This window comes from Portunus trituberculatus, chromosome 31 (assembly GCF_017591435.1).
Source record: "Portunus trituberculatus isolate SZX2019 chromosome 31, ASM1759143v1, whole genome shotgun sequence".
Classification (NCBI taxonomy): Eukaryota; Metazoa; Arthropoda; class Malacostraca; order Decapoda; family Portunidae; genus Portunus; species Portunus trituberculatus.
In genome coordinates this window covers 24,826,871-24,854,724 of record NC_059285.1, presented here as the reverse complement: position 1 = coordinate 24,854,724, position 27,854 = coordinate 24,826,871, and the positions used below count along the sequence as shown (strand labels likewise).

The following is a 27,854-nucleotide window of genomic DNA, read 5'->3' as shown; positions in this document are numbered from 1 at the left end:
CATGTGTTGTGCCCCCAGCAGACATTGTGGCTTGCTGAAGTAAAACTATAGCATTGCTCGCCACCATCTTGACTCCATCTACTGTCTACTATTTTCAAGTCAGCAAAATCTATTAAGAAGACTGATGAGATTGTATCTTCCTTGCAAGCTAAAAGAACCACCTGAACTCGTGACTCTACAATGGATAAAATGGAAAGCCTTATGGAAATGTGGTACATAAGTTTTGTATGCGGTACCATGATGCGCCCTTTGTTTACATTCCACAGGTTGCCGGTTAGTGTCTTTCCTGTTTCACTCTCCCTCCCTTCATAAATTTAAGATCATCAACATTATAAAGTTACATACATTCGTGTACATTATAATGACTTAAATTAAACTGCCTAAATGTTTAACTTTATAATTTTTACTTTCATTAAACCTTTCACTGTACTTTGATGCACTCTCGCTTTGTTTACTCTCAATGAAAGTTCAAGTCAGGAGTTAAACTTGTTATAATCAGTTCGCTTAACGAAGTTTCGCTTAACGAAGTGGTTTTTAGGAACGTAACCCCTTCGTTACGTGGGGGTTGCCTGTACTTCTCATCTAAACTAACGTAACTAAACCGAACCTGATTTACCTTAATGATAAATTTGGTAAAACTAATATCTTAGGAGCTAACAGTTTCCAGTGGTAAAGATATGTAACTGCATAATAATGTGACCAGTAGTTTGCTGAGAACTTTTTGTTTATGCCATGATATGTAACAGCAACTTAATCTAACCCACTAAACTCATTGAGAGTAAAGTGACAATTGTGAAAATTAACCAAAAACAATGTATAGTATAAATATTTGCAATTTTGAATGAATGAAACAAACTATGTCTAATATGAAAAATATTAATGTTGCAAAACTTACCTGTTGTAGTTGGAGTGTAGACCAGGCAGAGGTCGAAGATATAGTGTCAGAAGCCAATTTTTACTTGGGTAACCACAGTCACCCACAAGGCAGCATCCAGCTGTCACCATCCCCCTCTCAAATGTATGGTAGAGTTCACTTTCCCTAAGAATCCTTGCATGTCAGTCCCATATATCTTGTCTGCACAGTCTAACTGATACCCGTTATCAGTTTTGAGTCACTTAGTTCAGCCAACATGTCTCTCTGATCACGAAAACATTTCAGGTGGTGTCGTCACTGTTCCACTACCTCTGCCATGTTGACTCTTATGATTCGACATAGCGACACTATTCCTGCTCCCACCCAAACACAACAGGAGCGCGAGTTTATGATTAACTTTCTTTACACATAAGACTTATGCTTCATGTAAGTCATGGTGTCCACCATCTAGTGGACTTATGTTTCACTTATGTCGACAGTCGAACCATAGTTTTATAAATACAGGCCCAGAAGTAATATTAGTGGTACTAGTAGTAGTAGTAGTAGTAATAACGATAGTATAGTTGTAGTAATAGTAACAGTAGGAGTAGTAGTAATAATAATAGTAGTAGTAGTAGTAGTGGCAGCAGTAGTAAAAGTAATTGTAGTAGTAGTAGTAGTAGTAGTGGCAGCAGTAGTAAAGTAATTGTAGTAGTAGTAGTAGTAGTAGTGGCAGCAGTAGTAGAAGTAATTGTAGTAGTAGTAGTAGTAGTAGTAACAGTTGTTGTTGTTGCAGCAGCAGTAGTAATAGTCATATTAATAATAGTAATAATAGCAGTAGTAGTAGTAGTAGTACAGTAAGCCCCCGCACTTGGCGAATTAATTAGTCTGACGAAACTACTGGCAAATGTGAATTTTGCCAAACACGAGTTCTTTATATCATATAAATTGCCTAAAAATTCCCTCAATCAGTCTTTGGTCATTGCCAAAGTCCCCCTTTTGACCCTTTTGAGCTTCACATATTAGAACACATGTTCAAAACAGACCAATATACCAGCAATTGTTATGCTTTCCTTGTCTGCACTCCCGTTTTTCCACCTGTTTCCCTCGCCCACTTTTGTCTTTGCCGCAACCACCATTGTCCTTACCTCCACTGGTACCACCTGTTGCACTTGTAGAGGCCATGTTGGCGGTAAATCACAAGAATTCGTTGCCATAGGGTAGCACAAACAAAATAGCTGAAGAGGACTCTCACACTGCGTTCTAATAGGTTTAGAGATAGGTCTGACGTCACAAGGGAGCTGAATGGTTCGCTGTGCGGCAGCCAGGGGACTGCCAAGTTTGAATTCAAATCACCAAAAGTGTGCACTCGGTGGTCTGTGACCACCCTACTACCAAGAGTAAATTTTGCCAAACTGAGATTCGCCAAGTGCGGGGCTTACTGAAGTACAGTAATCGCCCGTGTATCCAGATTGCCATTATCCAGAATTCGCTACTATCCGGAGCTGCCCCAAAGCGTATTCAAACCTACCACGTGAGCAATCCCTCGATCCCGCTAGGCGGAAGCACTTACTCCCAACCCCTTCTGCGTCACACTAACCTACAACTCGCGGCTACTCGCCTCTTGCCTAAAACTCAAGTAATGGTGGCGCTATTCGTCGAGTTTGTAGCGTTTTTCGTCATTCCAGCATGGCAGGAGTGTACGTACGTCCCACCACCACTTAAGACGGCGTCACACTAGCACTTTTTCCGTCATCTTAGACGATTTCCGTTGTTTTCAACTGTTCCATCAACTCTGTCGTCTAGAGTCAGACGAAACACACTATTTTCCTCTAGCGTCAATTTTTAGTCAAATCAAGATTTATAGCTTCTATTCAACACTTTTATAATAAAATAAATTTTCTTATTAATTGTAATGATGCTATAATCTCAAATTAATAGAATCTTGATAAGTAGATGTAAATATATTTGTGCGTGTGTGTGTGTGTGTGTGTGTGTGTGTGTGTGTGTGTGTATATATATATATATATATATATATATATATATATATATATATATATATATATATATATATATATATATATATATATATATATATATATATATTGCAAAGCAGCAGCAGCAGCAGCTTCTGTATTTCCTTCTTCCTATGACTTGACTTCTTTTAAGAGGGAAGTATCAAGTCATTTGCTCCTTAATTTTGACTAACCCTTTATCTTTTAGAGAACCAGCACTAAGTGGACCTTTTTTTTTTTACATTTTGTTGCCCTTGGCTGGCCTTCTCTCCTACATTAATAAAAAAGACTTCTAAACTCTGTGCCATTATTGCTAAGGAGAACACTTGGAGTAATGTAAGGAAAGAACAAATGCATAACTAGTGCATGTGCAATCACTGGGGACAAAACTACAAAACGAAATGTGATCTATGCAAACCAAGAGATACTGGGACCCTTGGCAACTCTTAGGAAGCTGCAGAAAATCCATTGCAACTACATCCCATAGTTGTGCAGGTGGTCGGTATTGTGGCATAGGTGCAGCCCAGCTAATGCAACATGCAACATAATTGACGAAATCTACTATTTAACGAGGCCAATAACATGAACAATGGATGGCAGGCAGAGTTTTGCCACGACCTGGATGTCCAACTGTAGGGTGATCATGCACAAGTTGTAGAATGACTGGGGCGAAAATTTTTGGATAACCAAAAGATCTTTGCCTCTTTTAGCCCTCATCGACATAAGACATTAGATGGTGATAAAAAGAATTGTGAGAAAGATACATGTAAGGAGGGCAAGGTGGAAAGATCACCAGATTCCAAAGCATAAATTACTTTTACCCAAGTTTCATGCTTATGCTGATCTGGAGAGAAAAATTTTGTACTGCTTGAGAGACCACACTCACAGGAACATTCTGTAATAAGGCATCAGCTAGAACATTTGCATGGCCTGGAAGGTACCAGCTTGCATTACGTCTCTTGTAAAGATTTGTGACAGTTATATAATCTGTTAAGACTGTGATTGATTCCCTGAGTATTAGATCTCTGAAATGAGTAAAAGCCCAGATGACAGCTAAAGCCTCCTGATACGTGACTGAGTAGTTCGCTTCTGCGGAGTTAGGAACCTGTTAGGAGCTGTTTTTAAATCCTGGAAGTCTCACTCCTGCACAACACTCCAATACAATCACTATTCGATTTATGATGTACGCGAGATATGACTACCCGTACTTACGACCACGTCTAGCAGATCAGAAGATGCCTATTATGAGTTTGCTGTATTGTATGTTTGGCAGCGCAGCGCGCGTAAGATAGTTGTGGTGGCGCCCAGCATCGCGTACGACAGTTACGACAGCACAGCACATCTCAAAGACTCACACTCCCAGCATCCACCACTTCACTTGTTGACTAGATACCGTCGTGGATATAGTAGTACCATCCTAAATTAAAGGTCAGGATGGGGTCAGGTGCCTGATCACACCTGTTTACAGCGTTGCCATGTTTCTGCCAGAGGATGCTATGACTCCTCCAACTCCTTTTTTTTCCTCCTCCCCCATCTCTCTCACTTCCTCCCTCCCCTCCTTCCTTCCCCTCTCTCTCTCTCTCTCTCTCTCTCTCTGCTTCTTGGATGTTACTTTTCACAGTATAGTATGCCAATACAGTAATCGCCCACGTATCTGGATCGCCACTATCTGAAATAACATCTTCATAAATAGATGTAAATATATTTGTGTGTGTGTGTGTGTGTGTGTGTGTATATATATATATATATATATATATATATATATATATATATATATATATATATATATATATATATATATATATATATAATTTTTGCCTGACAGGTATAAGTTGACGAGAATTAGAATGAGAAACATCAAGAAGAGAAGACAACTAGAAACAAATAAACAAATGTATCGTTGTGAGACCGCTGGACTTTCAATTCTGGAATCCCCATTCCCCTCTGTCATGCATATTATCTCCCCCTCCAAGACGCTCGCTTCACCCCATCATGTCTCACTGCCAGGCTTCTTCACCATCTCTATATATCATAAGACTGTTCTGATCTTTTCAAACACTTTTTTTTTTTTTTTTACTGCCTTCATCATCACAACTTTACATGACAGCTTTCACAATAAGTTACAAAAAATTATGTTGCGACAAACAATAAATACATCACTATCATTATCTCACTTCAACACACTAATGATGACTCAGGTAGTGTCCAGTTCAGCAGTGAAACAGCAGATTGCCATGACGCTGCTGATGGCACCTTCCCAACCCTCACATTTTCTAGAAAAGCAGGTATCTGATATGTTATCATTCAATCATTCTCCAGGAAGTCATTATTGTATACACAATCATTTAATGTGCTTTAATTCATTGTTTTCTTACCTATTTGGGTCTCCAGCTTCCAAAGCCTACATTAACTTACCTCTGCCAACTCACTACCACTATACATGATTTTGATGGACACCCTGTACATGCTCCTACAGGCGTGTGTTAATAATAATTTTTTAAATATTTCTCATATTCTTCTAGCAAAGCTGTGGATGAGGACATATATGGAATTCCTGTGTCAGCCCAGAAAAGCTGTGTGAAAGATTGTGAACGTTTGACACAACCTCAGTGACCCCTAACCAACAAACACTAATATAACCAGAACAATCATGAGTGTCACGCCAGTGATCCCCATAGGCAAGCAGTCACAGCTCTCCACTGTAGTACAAGTTTTGTAAATCGTAGACAAACAAGACAAGTTATGATATTTAGCATGCCTTTTTGGCTTATTTATCGTGTCATTTGTATTTGTCCGCACAGCTACTCAAAAAACCTATAGATTCATGGAAAAAGAAAACTGTCGTGACGGTCTTAAATAAAAATTGGTTAGTGTCTGATCAGTCAGTTATTGAGCAAAATCCATCACTGTGAGGTTTGTCATTGCAAGACTCTTAGCCTAGGTAAAGGAAATCCTCACGATAGGAACATGATAAACAAAAAGACAAAAAGGCCATGGTAGGTTCAGAATATGAAAAAGATTTAGAAAATATAGTGAGCTCCAATCGTGGTCCAAGGAAACAATGCATAGAGGCAAAAAATACGAGAAATACGATACAAGGATTAATTTTCAGTAGTGTTAAAGACAAATCCTGAAGTAATATTAAAGTTCATTTGGAGCTGGTCAGACCTCATCTGTACAGTTCTGGTTCCAACATTTTAACAAGGATGTAAGTATATTAGAATCAGTGTAAAGGAAAATGTCTAAGAGGATTCAAGTGTAGCGGTGAAGCCATTACAGAGTGGTTGCATGTAGCGGGTAGCAAGTAGCAAGACATGGAGGCAGTTTGTGTCAAAGAGGGTTAAAGTCACTCCTGGATTCAGACTAACCCAGAGGCATGGATCAAGACACTAACAAGCTTTGCTGATACTTAACACATATATTTCCATAATATAACCCTTCAACTATGCAATGGCACCCCACTTGACAAATGCACTCAGATATTGGTACCACACAGTATGTTACCACACAATCCAGCAGCTATTGTTTGGGGCCAAGGCAGCACCCACCTGGCAGTCACACATGATAGCACATCCCTCCTACCAGACAACCTAATATCTAACTAAAGACCAAGGTGCATTTTGGTGTGCCCCCCTTTTGAGCACATGCTTTCTTCCTTGGAGCCCTCTGGGCTCACACTTCATCAGGGTATCATAGTCCCTGAAGTATACACACACCTCCTAAGTATGCACAGATCTTGCTACAACATTTAACCTGTTAAGAGGGCTGAACACTGGGTCGGTAGACTATCTAAAGAATATGTGGCTGCCTGGAAGGTCAAAGAAAATATGGCTGACCATCCTGTGTCCAGCTTCCTTTTTGAGTGTGACAAAAGACCTGACATCTAAATTCCTCTGTGAAACTAATATGCATACAGTTCAAATGTGAATCTTAGTGAAGTAAAAAATGCTTCAGGAGCATCTCATATGGTTTGGATCATTACACAAGGAATGAGGATATTTTCCTATGAAGTGAGGTCAAAGATACTAAATTTACATTCCTTAGATGTAGGTCAAGAGAGTACCTGATAGAAATATTTAAGTAGTATAACAAAGGGGGACATTAGCAAAGTTTTTAGGATCAATAGCTAGGATGGAACCAGAAATAATGGGTCCAAGCTTGAGAAATTTAGGTTTAGGAAAGAAATGGGAAGGATCTGGTTCTCTAACATAGTGGCTGATGAATAGAACAGACTCAGTAATTATATTATTAAATTGTTAGTGCTGAGTCAATAGTGAGCTTTAAAAGATTAAACAAATTTATGGATAAGGATGATAGGTGGAATTAGGTAGCTTTGTTCACACAAGGACTGCTACGTGTAGGCCTGGCAGCCTTTTGCAGCTTCCCTCGTTTTCTGATGTTCTTATATGAGAATAATATTGATCATGATTAATGAGAAAAATACAAGATCAGAGAAATGGAGTGCAAATGTGAAAAAGGCAGATAAAAAGTTAGAGGCCAAGCATTTAAACAAATAAGAAAGAAATATTTGGTTTGAAGGTGATATTTATTTTCAAGTCATTCATTCTTGCATGTTCCACCCTCTCTCTCTCTCTCTCTCTCTCTCTCTCTCTCTCTCTCTCTCTCTCTCTCTCTCTCTCTCTCTCTCTTACACTTACTAGGTACTGACAGCCTCTTGGGAAATATGTAGACCTAAGAGTTGGGTCCCCTCCAGCATGTGACATACTTCACGAAAAGTTGATGCTCCTGTTAACAAAATAAAATGTTACAAAAATCATTGCATATTTTACTTAATTTCAGGTTATCAATATTGTATTAAATATATGAACTAAATCAGTAACCTTTTCACCAGTGACAGAGTGTTGCCTGTGTAAGCTCTCCACTTAATCTAATCTCCACATAAGTGGAAATTAAAAGAATCTGATAGGAAATTGGGTAAATTAGCACATGCAACTGGTATGCTGCTCACATTAAAAAAATGATAAACAAATAAACAAATAAAAATATGCTATTCTTTTTAAACACCTTTAAAGTTTTCCTTGAATATGAAAGTAGCAAAATTTCTTATATCTAAAGAGTGTTTTGGAACAGGGATTCCCAACCTGGGGTACATGTACCTCCAGTGGTGCTTCTGCACTTTTCAGAGGATACATTGAGTACGAGAGATAATGTTGTAATCTACATCCAAATTGCACAATGCCATGTTTATTTTCAATTTTCTTACCTTAGCAAACAAAGCTTTTACTAAAGTTAAATTAAGAGCAGGATGGATACTAGTTGTTTTTCACTATTATGAAACTTTTTTAGTTTAGTTTATTGATGTTATGGATAGGTGGTCAGTTTTACTGACATGTAGTAAAGTGCCACCAAACATCAAAGGTGTAGTTTATGTGTTTTGAAATATTTTTTTGTGTGATTTTGTTGATTTCTGACGTCTCCTATAATGCATGTTACTGTTGACCCTCGATAACTCAGACTAATAGGCGGGGAAAAGGTTGGTCCATCAAACAGGAATGTGCGACTTACATGAATTCCAGTCCTCTCCTCTCAAAATGAAGGTGGGAAGTTCAACTCAGACTTTATGGGGGGGGGATTTATTTTGAGATTATTATCTCTGAAACCTTCAGCCCCGAAATTACGTCATGGTGTAGTTTATTTTTATATACTTAAATACCCTTAGCATTTATAATGTCTTGTGCAGTTTCATTATGGCATGACTCAGACCTTAGAAAATGATGTATCACTTAATGCTTGTGTCTAGGAAGAAAGAAAAAAAAAATTTATATGAATATTTTTCTCAATAAATTTCAACATTTGGTCTCTCTCTCTCTCTCTCTCTCTCTCTCTCTCTCTCTCTCTCTCTCTCTCTCTCTCACTCAGTGACTCAATACATGGCCAGGCATCAAGACGGGTCATGCGTCATTTAGCTCTCAATTTTTTTCAGAAATAACTACATATTTACAGGCATAAATTTGATGAGAATTAGAATAAAAAATCTTCAAGAAAAGAAGATTACAAGAAACAAATGTTTAATTGCAGGCAGTTGTGGCTGACAGCTTGACCTTGAAGCCTCACCTCCCTCCATCATGCGTGTAATCTCCCCCTCCTAGACCCTCCCATCAACCTGAAGTGTGCCCTTAAATCAATTTATAAAAGTGTGCCCTTAAAAACACCTACCATTGTATACCCTTAAACTTACACATTTTCTCACATACACACCCTAACTTACATGCTCTATTTCAGCCACTGCTAAAGTCACCTTTTCACCTTTCACGAATCTACATCTGCTTTCTACTAGCTTGCTTTACTTTATTTCACTGAACTATCACATACATTATTTTTTTCTTTCTTTTCTCTTACACCTACATATCACAGACAAACTCATACACGCACACCAATATTATCAGCACAATATTATGTATCTAGTCATTTTGTGTGCGTAAGCTTTCTAATGACCTCTGTGATTTTTTTGTGAATGAACATGTCCCCTCTTTCCCGCCAACAACCCGAACAAGGGGGATTAAAACCTCGCCCCGCCAGCAACAACGCCCACGCCGGAGGCCCAGCCCCGGCCCGGACATCGGGGTCGAGACGCCTCATGGCCCCGAGCAATCCCCTCCACGGTGCATCCGTCTCTCAGCGAGGAAACAAGAGTGGTGATGAATGCCCTTCTGGCGCGCATCGTGCAGCTGTTGGTGAACCTCCTTGCCAGCCCCGGCAGCGTCCCTGCCAGGAAGGAGGAGCTGGAAGCGCTCCTCCGCCTGGAGACCGTCTCGGCCATCTCCGAGTGCGGCTTTCAGCCCCCACAACCCCCGAGGGACCCTTTTCCGGGCGCCATCCACCCAGCAAACCCCGCCCACCACCACGATGGAGAGTAGCAGCACTGAAGACACCACCAACACCAGACAGCCTCAAGGCCCCCCGAAGCTTTGAGTCCTGCAGTGGAACGTGCAGGAGCTGCGACCCAAGAAACAGCAGGTGCTGCAGGCCGTCTTCGAGGAGAATCTGGACGTGGTGCTCCTCCAGGAGACTCTAACTCCAGCTGCCTGGGAGTGGCGGGTGGCGGGCTACACCCTTCACTCGCTCCTCGCTGCAGACGGCACCCACGGCTGTGCGGTGCTGGTGAGGAGCACTATACCGCACAGCCGAGTCGCCGCCCCAGTGCATTGCGGCGACGGCGTGGAGGTGCTGGCGTTGGAGCTGCACGTGGGAAGCCTCCAGCTGCTGGTGTACAACATCTACAGGAGCCAGAGGCACCAGCTGGAGGCGGGTGAGCTGCTCACCCTCGCCGCCCACACAAGCCGCCTGGTGGGGGATGACTTCAACGCCCATCACCCCGTGCTCTACTCCCTGTCCCGAGCCAACGAGGCGGGGCGGCACCTGGCCATCCCGCTCGAGGATGTCCCTCACACAGGGGAAGCCACCCACAACCGGGGGGGCAGGCTTGACCTCATCCTGGTATCAAGGAACCTGGCAGCCGGCGCCGCTTGGCGGGTTCACCCCACCCTCACTAGCGATTACTTCGCCACCCTCACTACACTCCCAGTTGCCCCACCCGTCCCGCCCTGCACGCCCCCGCGTTGGAACACGAGGAAGGCAGACTGGACCAAGTTTCAGGCCTCTCTCAACAAGTGGTGGGCCGCCTACCAGCCCCCGGCCGACCTGCACCAGCAGGAGAGGGACCTGATGGAGGCCATACAGCGGGCGGCCAATGCTGCCATCCCTCGTGCACGGAGCCGCCGTCATCGGCCTGATTGGTGGTGGCACACACGCGGGAGGTGTCCCTGAAAGCGAAGGAGGCCAAGTGGTTGGAGTGGTGCTCCACTTTCAGCCAACACACGTCCCTTGGCCAATTCTGGAGGAGCGTTAGAACGGTTTCTGGAGCAGCCCCGCTCCGTCCGGCAGCCCACCCCCACCCCCAACAGGAGGCAGAGAGACTCGTCACGGTGTTCACCGAATGAGGCTCCAGCGACCAGCTTCCCCCCCCCCCGCACACGCTGCCTCCAAAACCATCTCCAGTCCTGCTGGAACTATGCCGTCAAGGCGGCAGTGGAGGAGGCAGACGACACTGACAGGGCCTTCACGCAGCAGGAGCTGGAGCATGCGAAAAGGTGTGGCCGCGACACAGCAGAGGGGGGCGGATGGTGTGCTGTACTCCATGCTGGCCCATGTCGGGCCAGCCAGGGACGCCATCCTGCTGGCCGTGATCAACGCGTCGTGGGCGGCGGGCCACCTGCCACCTGCGTGGAAGGAGGCCGACATCCAGCCCATCCCAAAGCCGAGGGAACCCACCAAGCTCAGGCCCATCTCTCTTCTCAGCTGCACGGCCAAAACGGCGAAGAGAATGGTCCTGGCCCGACTACGGTGGCGGGTGGGGCCACTCCATCCACACGTATTCGGCTACACACGCGGCGTGAGCACAGCAGACAGCATTCTCACCTTGCTGACACAGGCCAACCACCGCCCCACTGTTGTCGTCTTCCTCGACCTCGAGAAGGCTTTCGAGCTGGCCAACCCTCGAGCTGTGCACGCCTCACTCGTGCAGAATGGGGTGCGAGGTAGGCTGCCAGCCTGGCTCCGGGACTACCTGCAGTAGCGCCGCGCGAGAGTCAAGTTTCAAGGCCTCAAGTCAAGCTCCCAGGAGTTCGAGAATGGGACTCCACAGGGCAGCATCCTCAGCCCCTTCCTCTTCAACCTGCTGATGGAGCAGCTGGTGGTCCTGCCCTCCCAAGACGGCACCGTCCTCCTGAGCTACGCTGATGACCTCGCCCTCGTGGTCACCGGAAGGGGTAACAAGCTCGGGAGGACGCAGCAGGCACTCGACCTCATCAGCAAGAAGTGCAAGGAGCTGGGGCTCAAGATCTCGGCAGAGAAGTCTCAGGCCATGATAGTAAAAGCTGCTGACCCGGCCTGGCAGCTGCGCGTCCAGGGAGTCGAGCTGACGTAGACCGACTCCTACCAGTATCTTGGGGTGTGGGTGGACAAGCGGCTGTCCTTCACAGCCCACGCCGCCTACCTGAGGGAGAGGACGCAGGCAAGGCTCAATGTGATGCGGGCCATGACGCGACCCACGGCCGGGGTCACTTTTTTCGTCCTGCGCCTGTACTACATGCAAGCTGTCTGCTCACTGGTTGACTACAGCGCCTCCGTCCTCGTGGCGCTCTCTCCCAACCAGCAGGAGCAGTTCGAGGTGGTGCAGAACACCGCCATGAGGACCATGCTAGGGGCACCAAGATGGTCTAGCGCCTGCGTCATGCAGAGCGAGACCTGTTTGGTGCCCCTCTCCATCAGAGTCCAGTAGGTCATGGCCTGCCGCGTGGCCACGGTCCTTCAGCACGATGCGGAGGGCGTGGCCCAGAGGAGACTGCGACTGGCCCTGGTGCAGGACGACGAGCTCCTCTGCTGCAACCCGTGGCTGCTACGGTTACAGCTTGCCGTCCGCAGCATCGTCTGCATCAAGGGCTGGCCGTGGCCACAGGCGGAGATCCCTGCCCCCACTTTCTGTGCCCGTGGGCCTCGTCACCGCCATCCTGGGCAGCCTCCCAAGCCTCGCCGCACAGGGGTGGCAGGTGAGGCTCAACTGGATCCCCAGCCATGTAGGGGTGCGAGGCAACGAGGCTGCCGACGCAGCCGCCAAGAGAGCAGTGGAGAGCCCCTGGGTGACCAGGCCCGTGCCCCCCAGTCTGCGGCAGGTGAAGGCACGAGCCAGGTGCGCCGCCATTGAGACGACGCGCCAGACACACCGGCGGCTGGAGCCAAGGAAGAGGCAGGTAGCATGGTACGCTGCCGCCACTGACTACCAGCCGCTCGACGCCTCCCTGCAGCAGCCCAGGGCGGACGGCGTGCTGTTGCAGCGCATCAGGCTGGGTTTCTGCACGAAGGAGGAGCTCTATGATGGCTTTGAGGGGCAGGAGTGCGAGCACTGCGGGAGGCAGAGTCGCCGCCCACTACTACACTACCTCCTGTCATGCCCCGTCACAGCCCCTACCCATCCAGCCTGCAGCCAGCGGCCTCCTCGGCAGACGTGAAGCCAGGGCGGCCCATTTCATCTGCCACACACCCAGGGAGGCCATGCTACAGGTGCTCAGGGTGGCACGTCCTCCCCGCTGACCTAGCCTGACCTGCCAGCGTCGCTCTCCACCACAACACGAAAGCGGCGGCACCACAGCCCGCTGCACCCACCGTGACCACACAACACTACAACCCCCACCGGCGGGCTGATGCCCGCTTTGTATACCATTTGTATATGTAATGTATATAAATTTATACAATAAACCTATAAACAACAACAACAACATGTATATGAACATGAAGGAAGATTTTATCTCTGTTGCTTTCCCTTAAGTGAATCTACAATGCTTAGCTCCTAGCTAGGTTTGGGCCAGAAGGCAAGGTGAGATATCCCATCCAAAGGCCCTTAATGGACTGATAACAGCGGAGGCTTTTGCTTCTGTTTGGGCAAATGAAGGACTTTGGATACCTCACAGGGCAGCCAGTTATAAACCCACTCCTCACTGACATGCTTCTCCACTCTCTATATATATATCATAACACTGCTATGATCTTTTCAAACACTGTTTTCTTCTCACTACCTTCATCATCACAAATATACATATCACACAACTCTCAAAATAGCACCATTACAAAAGATTATGTTTAGACAGAGGTATAAAGCTGAATAAGATGAGTAATAATTACTTCACAATATCATTATTTCACTTCAACACACTAATAGCGACACAGAGTGTCCAGTTCAGTTGTAAAACAGCAGATTATTGTAATGCTGCTGATAACTACTTTCAAACCCTCACTGCAAAAAGGTTTAGGGAAACTGACCAAAATTAATAGACAATTTTTTTTTATTTCATCTTCCTTTACACAGATAGACACATGTCTGCCGATCTCTTCTATAAAATGAGGTCTAATTGGTTTGTGACCGTGACCTGCTATCCTGTCCTCACCTGCTCTCTTCCTATACAGACACAAGAAGAGTGATGAGGGGAGAAGGAAAGGAGGCAACGCAGGCACTAGGGATTAGCATCTCTCTCTCTCTCTCTCTCTGTATTTACCTAGTTGTATTGTACAGAGTTTGAACGAGGCTCATAGTGTTCTTTCTCCACTTATCTAATTTTTCTTTAAAGCTATGCACATTATGTGCTGCAATAACTTCATCATTCTATGCATTCCACTTTTCCACCGTTCTCTATGGGAAACTGTAATTTCCACATAGCATTTACCTTCACACACTGCCTCTTCCTAATCTTTTTTGCATGTCCTCTTACCCTTCCAGCTTCTTCTGTCACCAGCACCAGGTCTTGCTTATCTATCTTTTCAATGCCATTAAGTATTTTATACAATGTTACTAGGTTTCCTCTTTCTCTTCTATCTTGTAAGGTTGGCAGTCCCATTTCCTTCAGCCTTTCTTTATTCAGTTCCAGCACCATACTTGAAGCTATCCTCTTTATCCATTCTAATCTCCTTATATTCTTTTTCAAGCTCGACGACCACACCACTGCTGCATAATCTAACTTTGGGCATATCATATTCGTAATAAATTTTTCATCATATCTTTGTCTAAATAATATGCCACCCTAATATTAGCAAACATTTTATATGTTGTTCCAAATATTTTACTTATGTGTAGTTCAGGGCTCAGATTTTCTTGTATAACCATTCCCAGATCTTATTCCTCTTTTGCCTTCATTTTACTTTGAAAAATTTAAACTGTTGTCACTGAGGAATTCATTGAGATGCCCGCCATGCACAATTCACATCAGTTTGCTGTAGGGATATGCGACATCGACAAAAAAGTTGATACAGGTATTACCGATATTCTGAAACATATCGATACCGTCCTTTTTTATATGAAATTATCATACCGATATACCGATACCTGCTTAAAAATCCTGGTAATACCGGGATCATTTTCCCTTTCTTTCGCATTGAAAACGTAGAGAAAGATAAACAGTGACAGACGCATGCATGCAGACGCACGCATGTGCACATGCCTGGGGAGACAGATTCCTGAATCTAATGATAGATAATACTCGTATGATGGTCCAAAGAGTAAAGAAAAACATAAGATTCAGAGGAAATGATGAGCCGGCAAGATTGGACCTAGCTTTAACAAGGCATATACAAATGAACGATGATATAAGATATAAATGCCCATTGGGAAAGAGTGACCGTGTAATATTAGAAATGGATATAGAAGAGGGGAAGGAAGATAAAGACGAATCATACAAAGGAGACTGATTAAATTACAGAAAGGCTGACATTGAGAACCTCAAGAGCTATTGTAAAAACGTAGACTGGGAGGAGATGGAAAACTCAAGAGACAATGCAAGAGAAATATAACTTATTTTTGGAAATATACAAAACAGGAGTCAGGAAATATGTCCCAAAATATAGACCTAAAGAAGAAGTAAAGAAGGATTGGTTTAATGCAAGGTGTGCTAGGGCAAAGGAGAAAACGAGATGGAGCATGGAAAAGGTGGAGGAGAAACAGAAATCCAGAAAATAAGGAAAACTTCAGCAAGAAATGAATATGCTAAGGTGAGAAAGAAAAAGAAAGGAACTATGAAAAGGACATTGTCGAAAAATGTAAGGAACAACCAAAATTGTTCTACAGATTCATAAATGGAAAAATAAGGCAAAAAGAAACAATAAAAAAGTTAAAAACGAGAGAACGAGATGGTGGAAGACCCAAAAAGTATGACAGAACTGTTAAATAGTAAATTTCAGGAGGTCTTTACTAAGGAATCCAAATTTGAAAGACCACAGGGTAATTGAAAGAATGTCCATATGAAAGAGATTAAAGTAACCAAGCTTGAAATAAAAAAGTTGATGACGGAATTAGATGAGGAGAAGGCAATGGGACCAGATGAAGTCTCAGGCAGAATATTAAAAGAATGTAGAGAAGAACTAGCAAGTCCTATATACAACATCATAAAATGCTCAATAGAAAATGGAACAGTACCAGTAGAATGGAAAAGAGCTAGATTAAAGTAACCAAGTTTGAAATAAAAAAAGTTGATGACGGAATTAGATGAGGAGAAGGCAATGGGATCAGATGAAGTCTCAGGCAGAATATTAAAAGAATGTAGAGAAGAACTAGCAAGTTCTATATACATCATAAAATGCTCAATAGAAAATGGAACAGTACCAGTAGAATGGAAAAGAGGTGAGGTGGTTCCCATATATAAGAGAGGAAGGAAGGAAGAACCTTTAAATTACAGAGCGGTATCACTAACTAGTGTAATATGCAAGATGTGTGAAAGAGTAATAAAGAAACAAGGGATTGAGTTTCTTGAAGACAACAAATTATTATCAAATAGCCAATTTGGTTTTAGAAAAGGTTGGTCGTGTGTAACAAATTCATTGAGTTTCTACTCTAGAATAGTTGATAAAGTACAAGAGAGAGAGGTATATATATATATATATATATATATATATATATATATATATATATATATATATATATATATATATATATATATATATATATATATTGTTACGGTTTTAACAGTACGTCACCCGGCTGCGGTTAGCTGCTACAGCTCACTAGACTGTTATTCTGGCAAAATCGCCAGCTTAGTTACGGTCAGTACAGTGGGGATTATAAAACACTCCACAGAGTCCCCACTACTATAACTCACAGCCGACGTAACCCTCAGGTTCTTTCAAGGTCGCCAACAGTGTATAATTTCCCCCACTGTAAGGGAATCTCCTCAGCAACTCCTTCTCCTCCTGTACCCAACCAAGTAGAATTTATAAATGGTAGATGTTGTGTAACAGGGCGAGGCCTTAATACCCCCTAGAGAAACCGCCCACAAGGACAATTCCACCCACTTCTCTATGAAGTATTAATGCCTCTCCACACGCCTTGTCCACAGACTGTGATAACTCACAGACTGGAACAACACGCGCAGTATATATATATATTACTATACTATCCTACTACAACAAGTGCTTACTAACACCTGTTAGACTGACATCCCTGGCCTACTACTACTGCAATATATGATGTGTACAGCACATCCGGTGATGTACACACAAGCCCAGACACCACCTACGGGTGACACCAGCTATACACGAGTCCAAATACTCGTCGCAGACAAGTCTGGCGGACGACACTACGCACTACTGGCCGACATGAAGCCTCTCAGCATTCAATAGTGTGCGTGGCTACTACCACTACAATACAGTTTACTACTGAAACTATACAAAAGATGGTGGGGGCACACAGCCGCCCACCAAACACACTGGTGACCACAGCCACCAACAGCAACAACGGGACGAAACAATAACGCGTCCTTCCGCGTCGCCACACCCGAGTGGACGAACGCACAACAGGAAATGCAGCCCCAACCGGCTACACTTTCCTCAGGACAACAAGCCCGTTGTCCTACACAGCCACGGTCTACCCAGTAGCAAGCCAGCTACTCAACAGGAGGGCACAACTCCCAGACCAATGACTCGCGAGTAACAAGAACAGCCCAGCAACACGTGTCTCCACCCTGTGCCAGAAACCAAGAGCGCACGTGTCTACCTCCGCTGAAGACTGGCTGGTTACTGACTCCCGCTTGCAACGAAAATGGAGAAGAAGGAGGGGGTTGTCTGCTCAGCAGAACAGCCCGAGGGGCCCGCGATGGGTGGCCATAGGCTTCACATATAATAATATAATAAATTAAAGGGGATTAAGACGGTGCCCATCACACGCCCTCCCTTAAAAGAAAAAATTTTGGAAACAAAACATTTACAAAATTTTTTAAAAGGCATGGAACTGATTAAAGGGAATGGCCCGGGACAGACAATCAGCTACAACGTTGTCTGCTCCTTTTATATGTCTGACAATGATATTGTACTCCTGGAGTAGAAGACTCCAGCGAGTTAAACGCTGATTTTAAATTTAAACTTTTCTAAGAACTGAAGGGGACTATGATCTGAATAGATGACTACTTGGGGCCCATAAGCGGGATGTAAATTTCAAAATGCTGCAAGGCTAACAAAATGGCAAGCAGCTCTTGCTCAATGACTGAATAGTTCTTCTGGGCGGGAGTAAACTTTTACGAAAAATAACACACAGGGTGGTTAACACCCTGGTCATCAGGCTGCAATAAAACTGCGCCTACTCCCACCTGACTGGCATCTACTGCGAGAGCAAAACTTCTTCTGAAGTCAGGGGCCTGGAGCACTGGCATCTCGCATAAAATGGTCTTAACTCGGTGAAAGGCGCTCTCACAGTCTTCACTCCAGACCCACTTCTTACCCTTCTGCAAGAGATCTGTAAGAGGTGCCAGGAGGGTCGAATACCCCGGTACAAAACGACGGTAGTAACCTACCACTCCTAAGAATCTCTGCAAGGCACGGCGACAGGTCGGTGCAGGGAACCGCCTGATCGCTTCTACTTTGGCTTCAGGAGGAGTGATGTAGCCATGGCCCACTCGGTAACCCAGGTATTGCACCCGAGCTTGTACAAATTCACACTTCTCCAAGTTGACAACTAATCCCGCTTCCTGGAGTCGTGCAAAGAGGGCTTCTACATTAGTCAGATGCTCAGCCCATGTTGTGTCATAGATGACCACGTCATCAATGTATACGACACAGTGAGTCAGACCATCAGTAACTCGGTCCATGAGACGCTGAAATGTGGCTGGGGCATTTCGCAGCCCATAAGGCATCACTTGGCACTGATAGACAGCGCCGTTGGCCACAAAACTCGCTATCTCCTTAGCCCGCTCCGTCAATGGGACCTGCCAGTACCCTTGACAAGGTCCACTTTGGTGATAAAAGTAGCTGACCCGATTCGGTCCACAGAGTCATCTACACGGGGCAAGGGATAAGTGTCTACTTTTGTTAGAGCATTAACCCGCCTGAAGTCAATACAAAACCTGACCTTGCCATCAGGCTTAGGCTGCAGGGTGACTGGGGAACTCCATTGACTGTAAGTCCGAGTAATGAGCCCATGCTCAAGCATGTACTCCAACTCCTTCTCCACCAGTGCTTGCTTCATAGGATTTACTCGGTAGGGGGGCAGTTTGACAGGCTCTGCGTCCCCAACATCAATATCGTGTTCTATCAACTGTGTCCTGCCCGGGACACTGCTAAACACTGAAGAGTACTTTCTCAGCCGCCGAAGCAACTCATATTGCTGATCCCTTAAATGTTCAACCTTCTCTTTCAAGAGATGGAGGCTATTCCGTTCCCACTGCCCTGTAGGAACAACAGGTTCAGGCCCAATAACTTCTGGAGCCTCTCCCTCCCGGCAGAAAAATAAAACTGAAGATGCCTCTTGCACGGCAGAACTAAAAGAGCCCTTCTGGCTAGTAGAACGAAAATAGGGCTTCAGCATGTTAACGTGACACAGCTGAGCCCTCTTGCGCCGGTCAGGAGTGACCACCAGGTAGTCGAGGTCACCTACCTTCTTCTCTATAATATAGGGGCCACTATAGCGGGCAGCAAGCGGCTGGCCCTGAAGTGGTAACAGCACAAGCACTTCATCTCCAGGGCAAAACTCCGATACTCGGCCCTTCGGTCATAATACCCCTTCATACTCTGCTGGGCCTTACACAGGTGGGCCTGCGCCACCTCTAATGCCTTGGCTAATCTCTCTCGACTGCTCATAATGCTCTTAAGCAGTGAGACAGGGCGCTCAGGCGACGGCTGACACCAAGCCTCCCGAACTACGTCGAGCGGTCCACGCACTCGGTGTCCAAACACTAGCTGATTGGGTGAGAAACCCAAGGACTCAGTGGGCGCTTCTCTCACCGCAAATAAGACAAAGGGACACCCTCGTCCCAATCCTTATCTCTCTCCATGCAGAAACTCTTGAGCATGGTTTTGAGAGTTTGATGATGTCTCTCAGGGCTCCCTGAGACTGTGGATGATAAGCACTGGACACAATATGCTTGATCCCCACGCAGTCATCGTATCCTTAAACAACTTTGAAGTAAAGTTGGTCCCTGATCGGACTGCAGCTCTGCTGGCAATCCAAAGTGTGTAAAGAAGGTTAACAAAGCCTTCAGCACCACCTTAGAGTGAGTGCTTCTCAGGGGAATTGCTTCAGGATACCGCGTGGTAACATCCATTATGGTCAACAAATACTTGTGACCAGCCCTGGTAGTAGGCAGAGGACCTACTATATCAATCAAAACCCTCGTGAAGGGAGGATCAACAGCAGGGATAGGGTGGAGTGGCGCCACAGGGGGTGTCTGATTAGGCTTGCCCACCACTTGACAAGTGTGGCAGCACTTAAGAATCGTGGCTACTTCTCCAGACATGCTGGGCCACCAAAATTGCGACGCAGGCGAGCGACGGTCTTTCGGATGCCCAGGTGTCCAGCCATGGGCCCCTCATGTGCCAACAGCACAAGTGCCTCACGCAGCTTCTGCGGCACAACTACTTGCAATAACTCACCACCGTCACTCTCCTGCCATCTACGACACAACACCCCTTGATGCAAAACAAACTCCTCCCTGCCCTCCAACTCCTCACTTCCCTCACCCACTCGAGCAAAGAAGGAGGCCAACGCCGGGTCCTCCTGCTGCCTACGAATGAGCTCTGCAGGCTCTAGCTGGGTAAGAGAAAGGGGGACTATAGGGTCATGGGGTTGAGGCAACGCTGCAACCCTACGTCCCACACGGCATCGAGGACGGAGAGCTGGCCCAGGCTGCTCCGCTCCTGCCATGTGATCCGGTGAGTCCTCAGAAGGATCATCACCACCAGCCAGGCAGTCACCAGGCAAGGGAACAGCTCGCTCCCTGCCTCCACGATGCTCCACAGGGGAGAAACTCCAACCCCCGCAGAACTGGAAGTCTCCCACCCTGGGCGCCAACTTCCAACAAACTGCCTGACTTATCATGCTGGGGCCTGTGCTGAACATCAGAGCCCTCAGCCTCCACACCAGGAAGCGACTCAGCACGAGTGCTCCCTCCGGAGTGCTCTGCAGAGTGAGGATAACCATCAAACAACTCAGCTACACCCAACACTCCGTCCTCACTCTCAGCAACAACTCCCAAAGCCGAGTCCGGTGCATTAACAAGTGACTCTACGCCGTCACCGTCAGCCTCTACACCAGAACTCAATGGTGAGCCCAACACTGGCTCCACCACATCAGCACTGCTACTCCCATCTGGAGTCAATCCCACCTGGCTGCTAGCAACCTCCTGGGTAGTAACAGGCTCTCTCTCAGCCCAGCGGGCCTGAGAGCGGGTAACAACATTTACAGAGTCTTGCACCACTGGCCCAGACTCTTCAGCAACCTCATCCTCATCAGAGGTTGGGATCCATACACGACCACCAGCCAAATCATTCCCAAGCAGGAAGTCCACTCCTGCGACTGGCAGTTCGTCTGCCACTGCTACCTGCGCCGTAGCAGTGACAAGAGGACATGACAGCGTCACCTCAGCCGTCACGAACTCCTCCACAGTGTTAAGTCCACGACACAACACTGCCTTGCTAGATGTCACCTTCTTCCCAGTGACATTTCGGCACACTGACTGCTGTGCTCCCGTATCACGCAGTACAGTGATGGGATACTTGGTGCCATCAATCTCAACAGTGCCTCCACACAGGAAAGGACGGCACCAGTCAAGCTCACTATCCTTAACAACAGCGGGCGAGGCAACAGGGGGAGGGACAGGTGGGCCAACCTGCTCTCTCCTCCAAACACAACTCAGGCACACGCCGTGCCTTCTCACTTCTAAAGCCTGAAGGAGCAGTCAACTCATCACCACAAACTTTATCTGGCCACACCAACAAGGCAACTGGTTTCTGCGAGGACTTTGGAGTTTCAGCTGTTACTAATTTTGGGCAATTGAACTTAAAATGCCCTTTCCTCGGCAGTGATAGCACGTAGGCTGGGAATCATACTTGGGCGTTCTAGGGGCCGCCTTCCCGCCGTCCCGTCCTTCGCAGAAAAAGGAGGGTGGGGCCTGGGGCTTTCAAAACCCATTTTACTGCCGAATCCAGTATATCGCCTAAAGTGGCCTGGAGAGCCCGAGGAAGAACTGCCACCACTCCCTGGGCCTCCCTTAGGACCACCTTCCTTACGACTCCAACTCCCAGGCTGCTGCACAGGACGGTGGGCCAACACATAATCATCAGCCCATGTAGCAGCCTCCTTCAAGGTCCTAAACCTCTTCTCCCTCAACAGAGGTACCAGCTCCTTATCAGCAATATCAATGAACTGCTCCATAACTACTAACTCCTTCAAAGCCTCGAGAGAGTCAACACCCTCGCTAGCAACCCATCTCTCAAACACTTGCTCCAGTGAACGAGCACACTCGAGGTAGGAGTCACTTGCTCGCTTCCTCTTTCCTCTGAATTGCAAGCGATAGGCTTCTGGTCGCAGCTCATATGCCCGCAAAATGTCAGCCTTAAACTCCTCATAATCATCCAGATCATCAGCTGACATTTTATCATAAACTTCCAAGGCTTTTCCCTTGAGTTTATTCGCGACCAAGCCTACCCATCTCTCTCGAGACCAAGCAAACTCCTTGGCTTTCCTCTCGAAGCGGACAAACCATTCAGCCACCTTAGCCTCATCAAATTCGGGGACTAGCTGGAGACTTTGAACTAAAGTACGCTCAACACTCTGTTCTCCTCCTCCTCCTACACTACCAACAACTCCAGGCGTACTTACTGCATGGCGAGTTCTCTCCCACTCCAACTCTCTATCTTTATCTGCCCTTTCTCTCTCCATCTCCAATCTCATCATCTCCATCTCTAGCTCTCTGCTGCTAGTCTCTCTCTCTCTCGCTCTTCTTTCTTCCGCTCTCTCTCTAGCCTCTCTCTGCTGCTGCTCTCTGTTCTGACTCTTCTTCTTCTCTCTCTAGCTCTCTCTTCAACTCTCGCCTCTCTTCTGCTTCTATCTCCATTTTCCTCATTTCCAGCTTCAATCGCAGTTCCTCCAGTCTGGCAGCTGACTGGACACTATCAGCAATACTGCTTGCTGGACTAGATCGTCGGGAGCCTTCCTGCTTCCGATACTTCTGCCAGGGCTAATATATCCCACATCACCTTCACTGGGACCGCCACGTGCGTTATCATGACACGTAGTAAATGCGTCCTCACTGACCCCACGCGCGGCCACCGACTCATCATACCCACGTGGTGAGTCTCGCCGGCTCACACTCGCATCCTCACCCTCCACTGGTGGGGTGAAAAGACCAGTAACTCTCTCCATGGTGCTCACAGGGACTCGTTCTCACAAACAATAAAATAATATAAGTAATAATACCCCACACAATAACACTACACACTATAAAGCACTTGGTTTATCCTGGCGAGGTCGCCACTGTTACGGTTTTAACAGTACGTCACCCGGCTGCGGTTAGCTGCTACAGCTCACTAGACTGTTATTCTGGCAAAATCGCCAACTTTGTTACGGTCAGTACAGTGGGGATTATAAAACACTCCACAGAGTCCCCACTACTATAACTCACAGCCGACGTAACCCTCAGGTTCTTTCAAGGTCGCCAACAGTGTATAATTTCCCCACTGTAAGGGAATCTCCTCAGCAACTCCTTCTCCTCCTGTACCCAACCAAGTAGAATTTATAAATGGTAGATGTTATGTGTAACAGGGCGAGGCCTTAATACCCCTAGAGAAACCGCCCACAAGGACAATTCCACCCACTTCTCTATGAAGTATTAATGCCTCTCCACGCCTTGTCCACAGACTGTGATAACTCACAGACTGGACAACCCTCACGGTCGCAGTATATATATTACTATACTATCCTACTACAAGTGCTTACTAACACCTGTTAGACTGACATCCCTGGCCTACTACTACTGCAATATATGATGTGTACAACACATCCGGTGATGTACACACAAGCCCAGACACCACCTACGGGTGACACCAGCTATATGCGAGTCCAAATACTCATCGCAGACAAGTCTGGCGGACGACACTACGCACTACTGGCCGACATGAAGCCTCTCCGCATTCAATAGTGTGCGTGGCTACTACCACTACAATACAGTTTACTACTTAAACTATACAAAAGATGGTGGGGGCACACAGCCGCCCACCAAACACACTGGTGACCACAGCCACCAACAGCAACAACGGGACGAAACAATAACGCGTCCCTCCGCGTCGCCACACCCGAGTGGACGAACGCACAACAGGAAATGCAGCCCCAACTGGCTACACTTTCCTCAGGACAACACGCCCGTTGTCCTACACAGCCACGGTCTACACAGTAGCAAGCCAACTACTCAACAGGAGGGCACAACTCCCAGACCAATGACTAGCGAGTAACAAGAACAGCCCAGCAACACGTGTCTCCACCCTGTGCCAGAAACCAAGAGCGCACGTGTCTACCTCCGCTGAAGACTGGCTGGTTACTGACTCCCGCTTGCAACGAGAAGCAAGAAGGAGGGGGGTTGTCTGCTCAGCAGAACAGCCCGAGGGGCCCGCGATGGGTGGCAATAGGCTTCACATATAATAATGTAATAAATTAAAGGGGATTAAGACGGTGCCCATCACAATATATATATATATATATATATATATATATATATATATATATATATATATATATATATATATATATATATATATGTCACAGACACCTGTTTTTTATACAAAATATAGCAGTTCCACTGCTCCACATATCTTTTCGCCAAGAAACCGGCTGCTTTAGCGCTACGCCTGGCAGCGCGGCGCTCATTGCTGCCGCCAGCACACTGCGTGGACAACCAGTCAGTTATTTCTCGGCGCGCAGAGCGAGTAGACCTGCGTTTCCGCCGCTGCTTTCTTTCTTCCTTGCCTTTTTTTTCGCCTTCTTTTTCCTCCTGTTTCTATGGAGGAAGATTCTAGTGATGTTCCTGTGTCTCCGGGGGGGTCTGTTCCCATCTTGGAGGGTGTTTTGGCCAGCCATATGGACGCCCCTGCCGGTCCTTCTGCAGTGTTTACGTCTCCTTCGCCACAGCCCACGAGGCGGATTTGCTCTAGGCCTGACTGTTCCAGGGTCTTGGGTAGTGTCCTCTACGATCCTTATTCGGTCTGTATCAAGTGCAGGGAGTTCTGCAGCCTAGGTAAGAGGTGTGATGAGTGTTCTGGCTGGAGCAAGGATAAGATTCTTACCGCCTACAAGTATCAATGCGGGTTGAGGCGCAAGCGGGAGGCTAAAGCTAACTTAAAGGGTAAGTCTAAGGGCTCTCATACCCGGTCTGGTATCAGCAGTGACACGAGCCATATGTCTGGGGATTCTAGCTCTCAGGTCTCCTCTGCTATTTCTGTTGGAGGTGTTTCCCTTCAGGCAGGCAGTGTAATTTCTCAGGATGAACTCACTGCTGATGATTCAGCTTCTCAGCAAAGGTCTAAGCCTCCAGTCTCTATAGATCTTTCCCTGTTTTTGGAATCCTGGCAGGAGCAACTCCTTGCTTCTGTTGACAGCCTGGTGTCTTCACGGTTGGGAGAGTTACATAACCCTGTGTCTTCCCTGGCTACTGACCCACCTCTTTCAGCTCTCCCCTCGTCCTCGGACAGAGACCTGATGAAGTTCAGTGTCCTGCCCCCCCAGAGTCCTGACGCAAAAAGGTGTGTGCAGTCACATCGTCAGGGGGCCCACCTCAGACCCACCTTCTCTCAGGTGGAGATGGGCATCCTTAGACGGTCCCCCATCTTTTCTCCTCTCCTCTTTGATGAGGCCAAGCTGCAGGAGGCATTCCAGTCTTCCAAGAGTAATGCTGCTATGACTCTCCACGAGACTGCTCTCAGGGCCCTGGCTCGTCCACGTCCGGCCACCGGTACACCCTTGGTGGAGTGCGGTTCTCATCTTCCTGCCCCCTCAGCCTCGAGGCCTCCAGCTGCTCCTCCCCGGCAAACACAAGTTCGCCCTCGTCTTGGGAATCCTCGGGGTGGATCTTCCGGACCGCTCTCTGCCCGCCCTAGTGGGCAGTCAGGAGGACGGAGGGGTAAGCCCTTTCGGAAATGACAGTCTATCTCACCATGGGGTGGTGGGGGGCTGTCTGGCCATTTGCTGGAAGGTTAGCTCAAGATCGGGGCTGAGGAGTGGGTCCTCAGCGTTCTGTGGGAAGGCTACCAGATCCCCTTCTTTTCCTCCCCACCCCTGACCACTCTCTTCGAGGATCGCAGGGGTTATGCCCCAGGGTCGCCCAAGGGTCTCGCCCTCGCGATGGAGCTCCAGCGTCTCTGGACAAAAGGGGCTATAGAGGAAGCGCCTCCTTCCCCAGGTTTCTCCAGCCATGTGTTTGTCATCCCAAAGGCCACAGGCGGGTTCCGCTCTATCATCGACCTCTCCCTCCTCAACACGTACGTCGTCACCACCAAATTCAAGATGAGAGACTGTCCGGATGGTAATGTCGGCTACCTGACAGGACAACTGGATAGTGTCACTGGATCTTCAGGACGCATATCTTCAGGTGTCCATTCATCCCCACAGCCGTCAGTTCCTGCACTTTGTGTGGGAGGGGTACCACTTTCAGTTTCGAGTTCTCTGCTTCGGTCTCTCCACTGCTCCACAGGTTTTCACTCGTCTGATGGCTCCTGTCTCGGCGGAGTTCCATCGTTGGGGCTTCCGCATCCTTCGCTACCTCGACGACTGGTTGGTACTGGCCTCTTCAGCGGTAGAAGCTCGACACGCCACAGCTTGTCTGCTCAGGCTCTGCTCGGACCTGGGCATCTGAGTAAATTGGGAGAAGTCATCCCTGACCCCAGCACAGGAGAAGACCTTCCTCGGGATGGTGATTTGCTCCCCTCTTTTAAGGGTTTTCCCGACCCAGGGGAGGATACGAGGCCTCCAGGATTTACTCCGCTCCTTCCTCAGTTGCCTGTCCCCCCCAGCGGAGCACTGGTTGAGACTTCTGGGGCACATGTCTTCCCTCATACATCTAGTGCCGGGAACCAGGAGGCGGACGCATCTCCTGCAGATCCAACTGAACCAGCAATGGGAAAGGTGGTCGATGCTAGACGACCATCCGGTCAGCTGGGACAGTGCTTCACGTCAGAACCTGGAATGGTGGCTGGAGGACGAGAACTTGGGGCAGGGTCAGCCTCTTCAGGTTGCCATTCCGGACCACCTTCTCTACACGGATGCCTCTACAGTTGGCTGGGGTGCGTCGCTCCTCCAGGCTTCTGTGAGTGGCCTGTGGAACATCCAGGAACAGACGCTCCACGTGAACGTTTTAGAACTCCGTGCGATCCGCCTCGGCCTCCAGCTCTTCACGGAGGTGGTGAGGGGCTCAGTTGTCACTGTCTTCTCGGACAACACCACGGCCCTTGCTTACCTGCACAGGGAGGGGGGTTACTCACTCTATCCTTCTCAACCTCGAGGCACACCAGGTCCTCGACTGGGCAGAAGCGCATGCAGTGTCGATCTTGCCCCAGTTTGTGAGGGGCTCAGTCAATGTGGTGGCCGACTGCCTCAGCTGCCGACACCAATCCCTGTCCACGGAGTGGACCTTACATATGGATGTTTGTCACCTGCTGTGGCGGGTCTGGGGCTACCCAACAGTCGACCTGTCCGCCACTCGTCTCAATTACCAGATTCCGAACTTTGTGTCCCCCTTTCAGGATCTGGCGGCCATCGCCACAGACGCCTTCCTCTACAATTGGGAAAACCAGGATCTGTACGCCTTTCCACTCTTCCCCCTCATCAGGAGAGTTCTCAACAAGCTCTGGGCTTCCCGGAACACGCGTCTCATCCTCATAGCCCCTTACTGGCCTCAAAAGGAATGGTTTCCAGATTTGTTGGCGGCGTCGGTGGAGCCTCCCTGCCGCCTCTCTCTTCGCAAAGATCTATTAAGACAGCCACACATCCACAAGTTCCACACCGGTCTCCCCGGGCTTCAGCTGACAGGGTGGAGACTATCCAGCGCTTTCTGAGGCACAGAGGTTTCTCCTCTAAGGTGGCCCAGTTCTTATCTCACGACAAGAGGCCTTCCTCTGCTTCCAACTATCAGCACAAGTGGAAGGTGTACAGGAAGTGGTGCAAAGATCACGGCCAC

General features: G+C 47.3%; 1 protein-coding gene across 2 annotated transcripts in view; it reads right to left on the bottom strand.

The window, feature by feature from the left end:
* LOC123511349 (thioredoxin domain-containing protein 16-like) overlaps window positions 1-27,854 on the bottom strand; it is a 548,807-nt gene that overhangs the window by 130,975 nt on the left and 389,978 nt on the right. For both annotated transcript variants that reach the window (XM_045267153.1, XM_045267152.1), the window contains exon 13: window positions 7,527-7,614. In XM_045267153.1, the coding sequence (XP_045123088.1) occupies window positions 7,527-7,614 (88 nt within the window). The remainder of the gene's footprint in view (window positions 1-7,526; window positions 7,615-27,854) is intronic.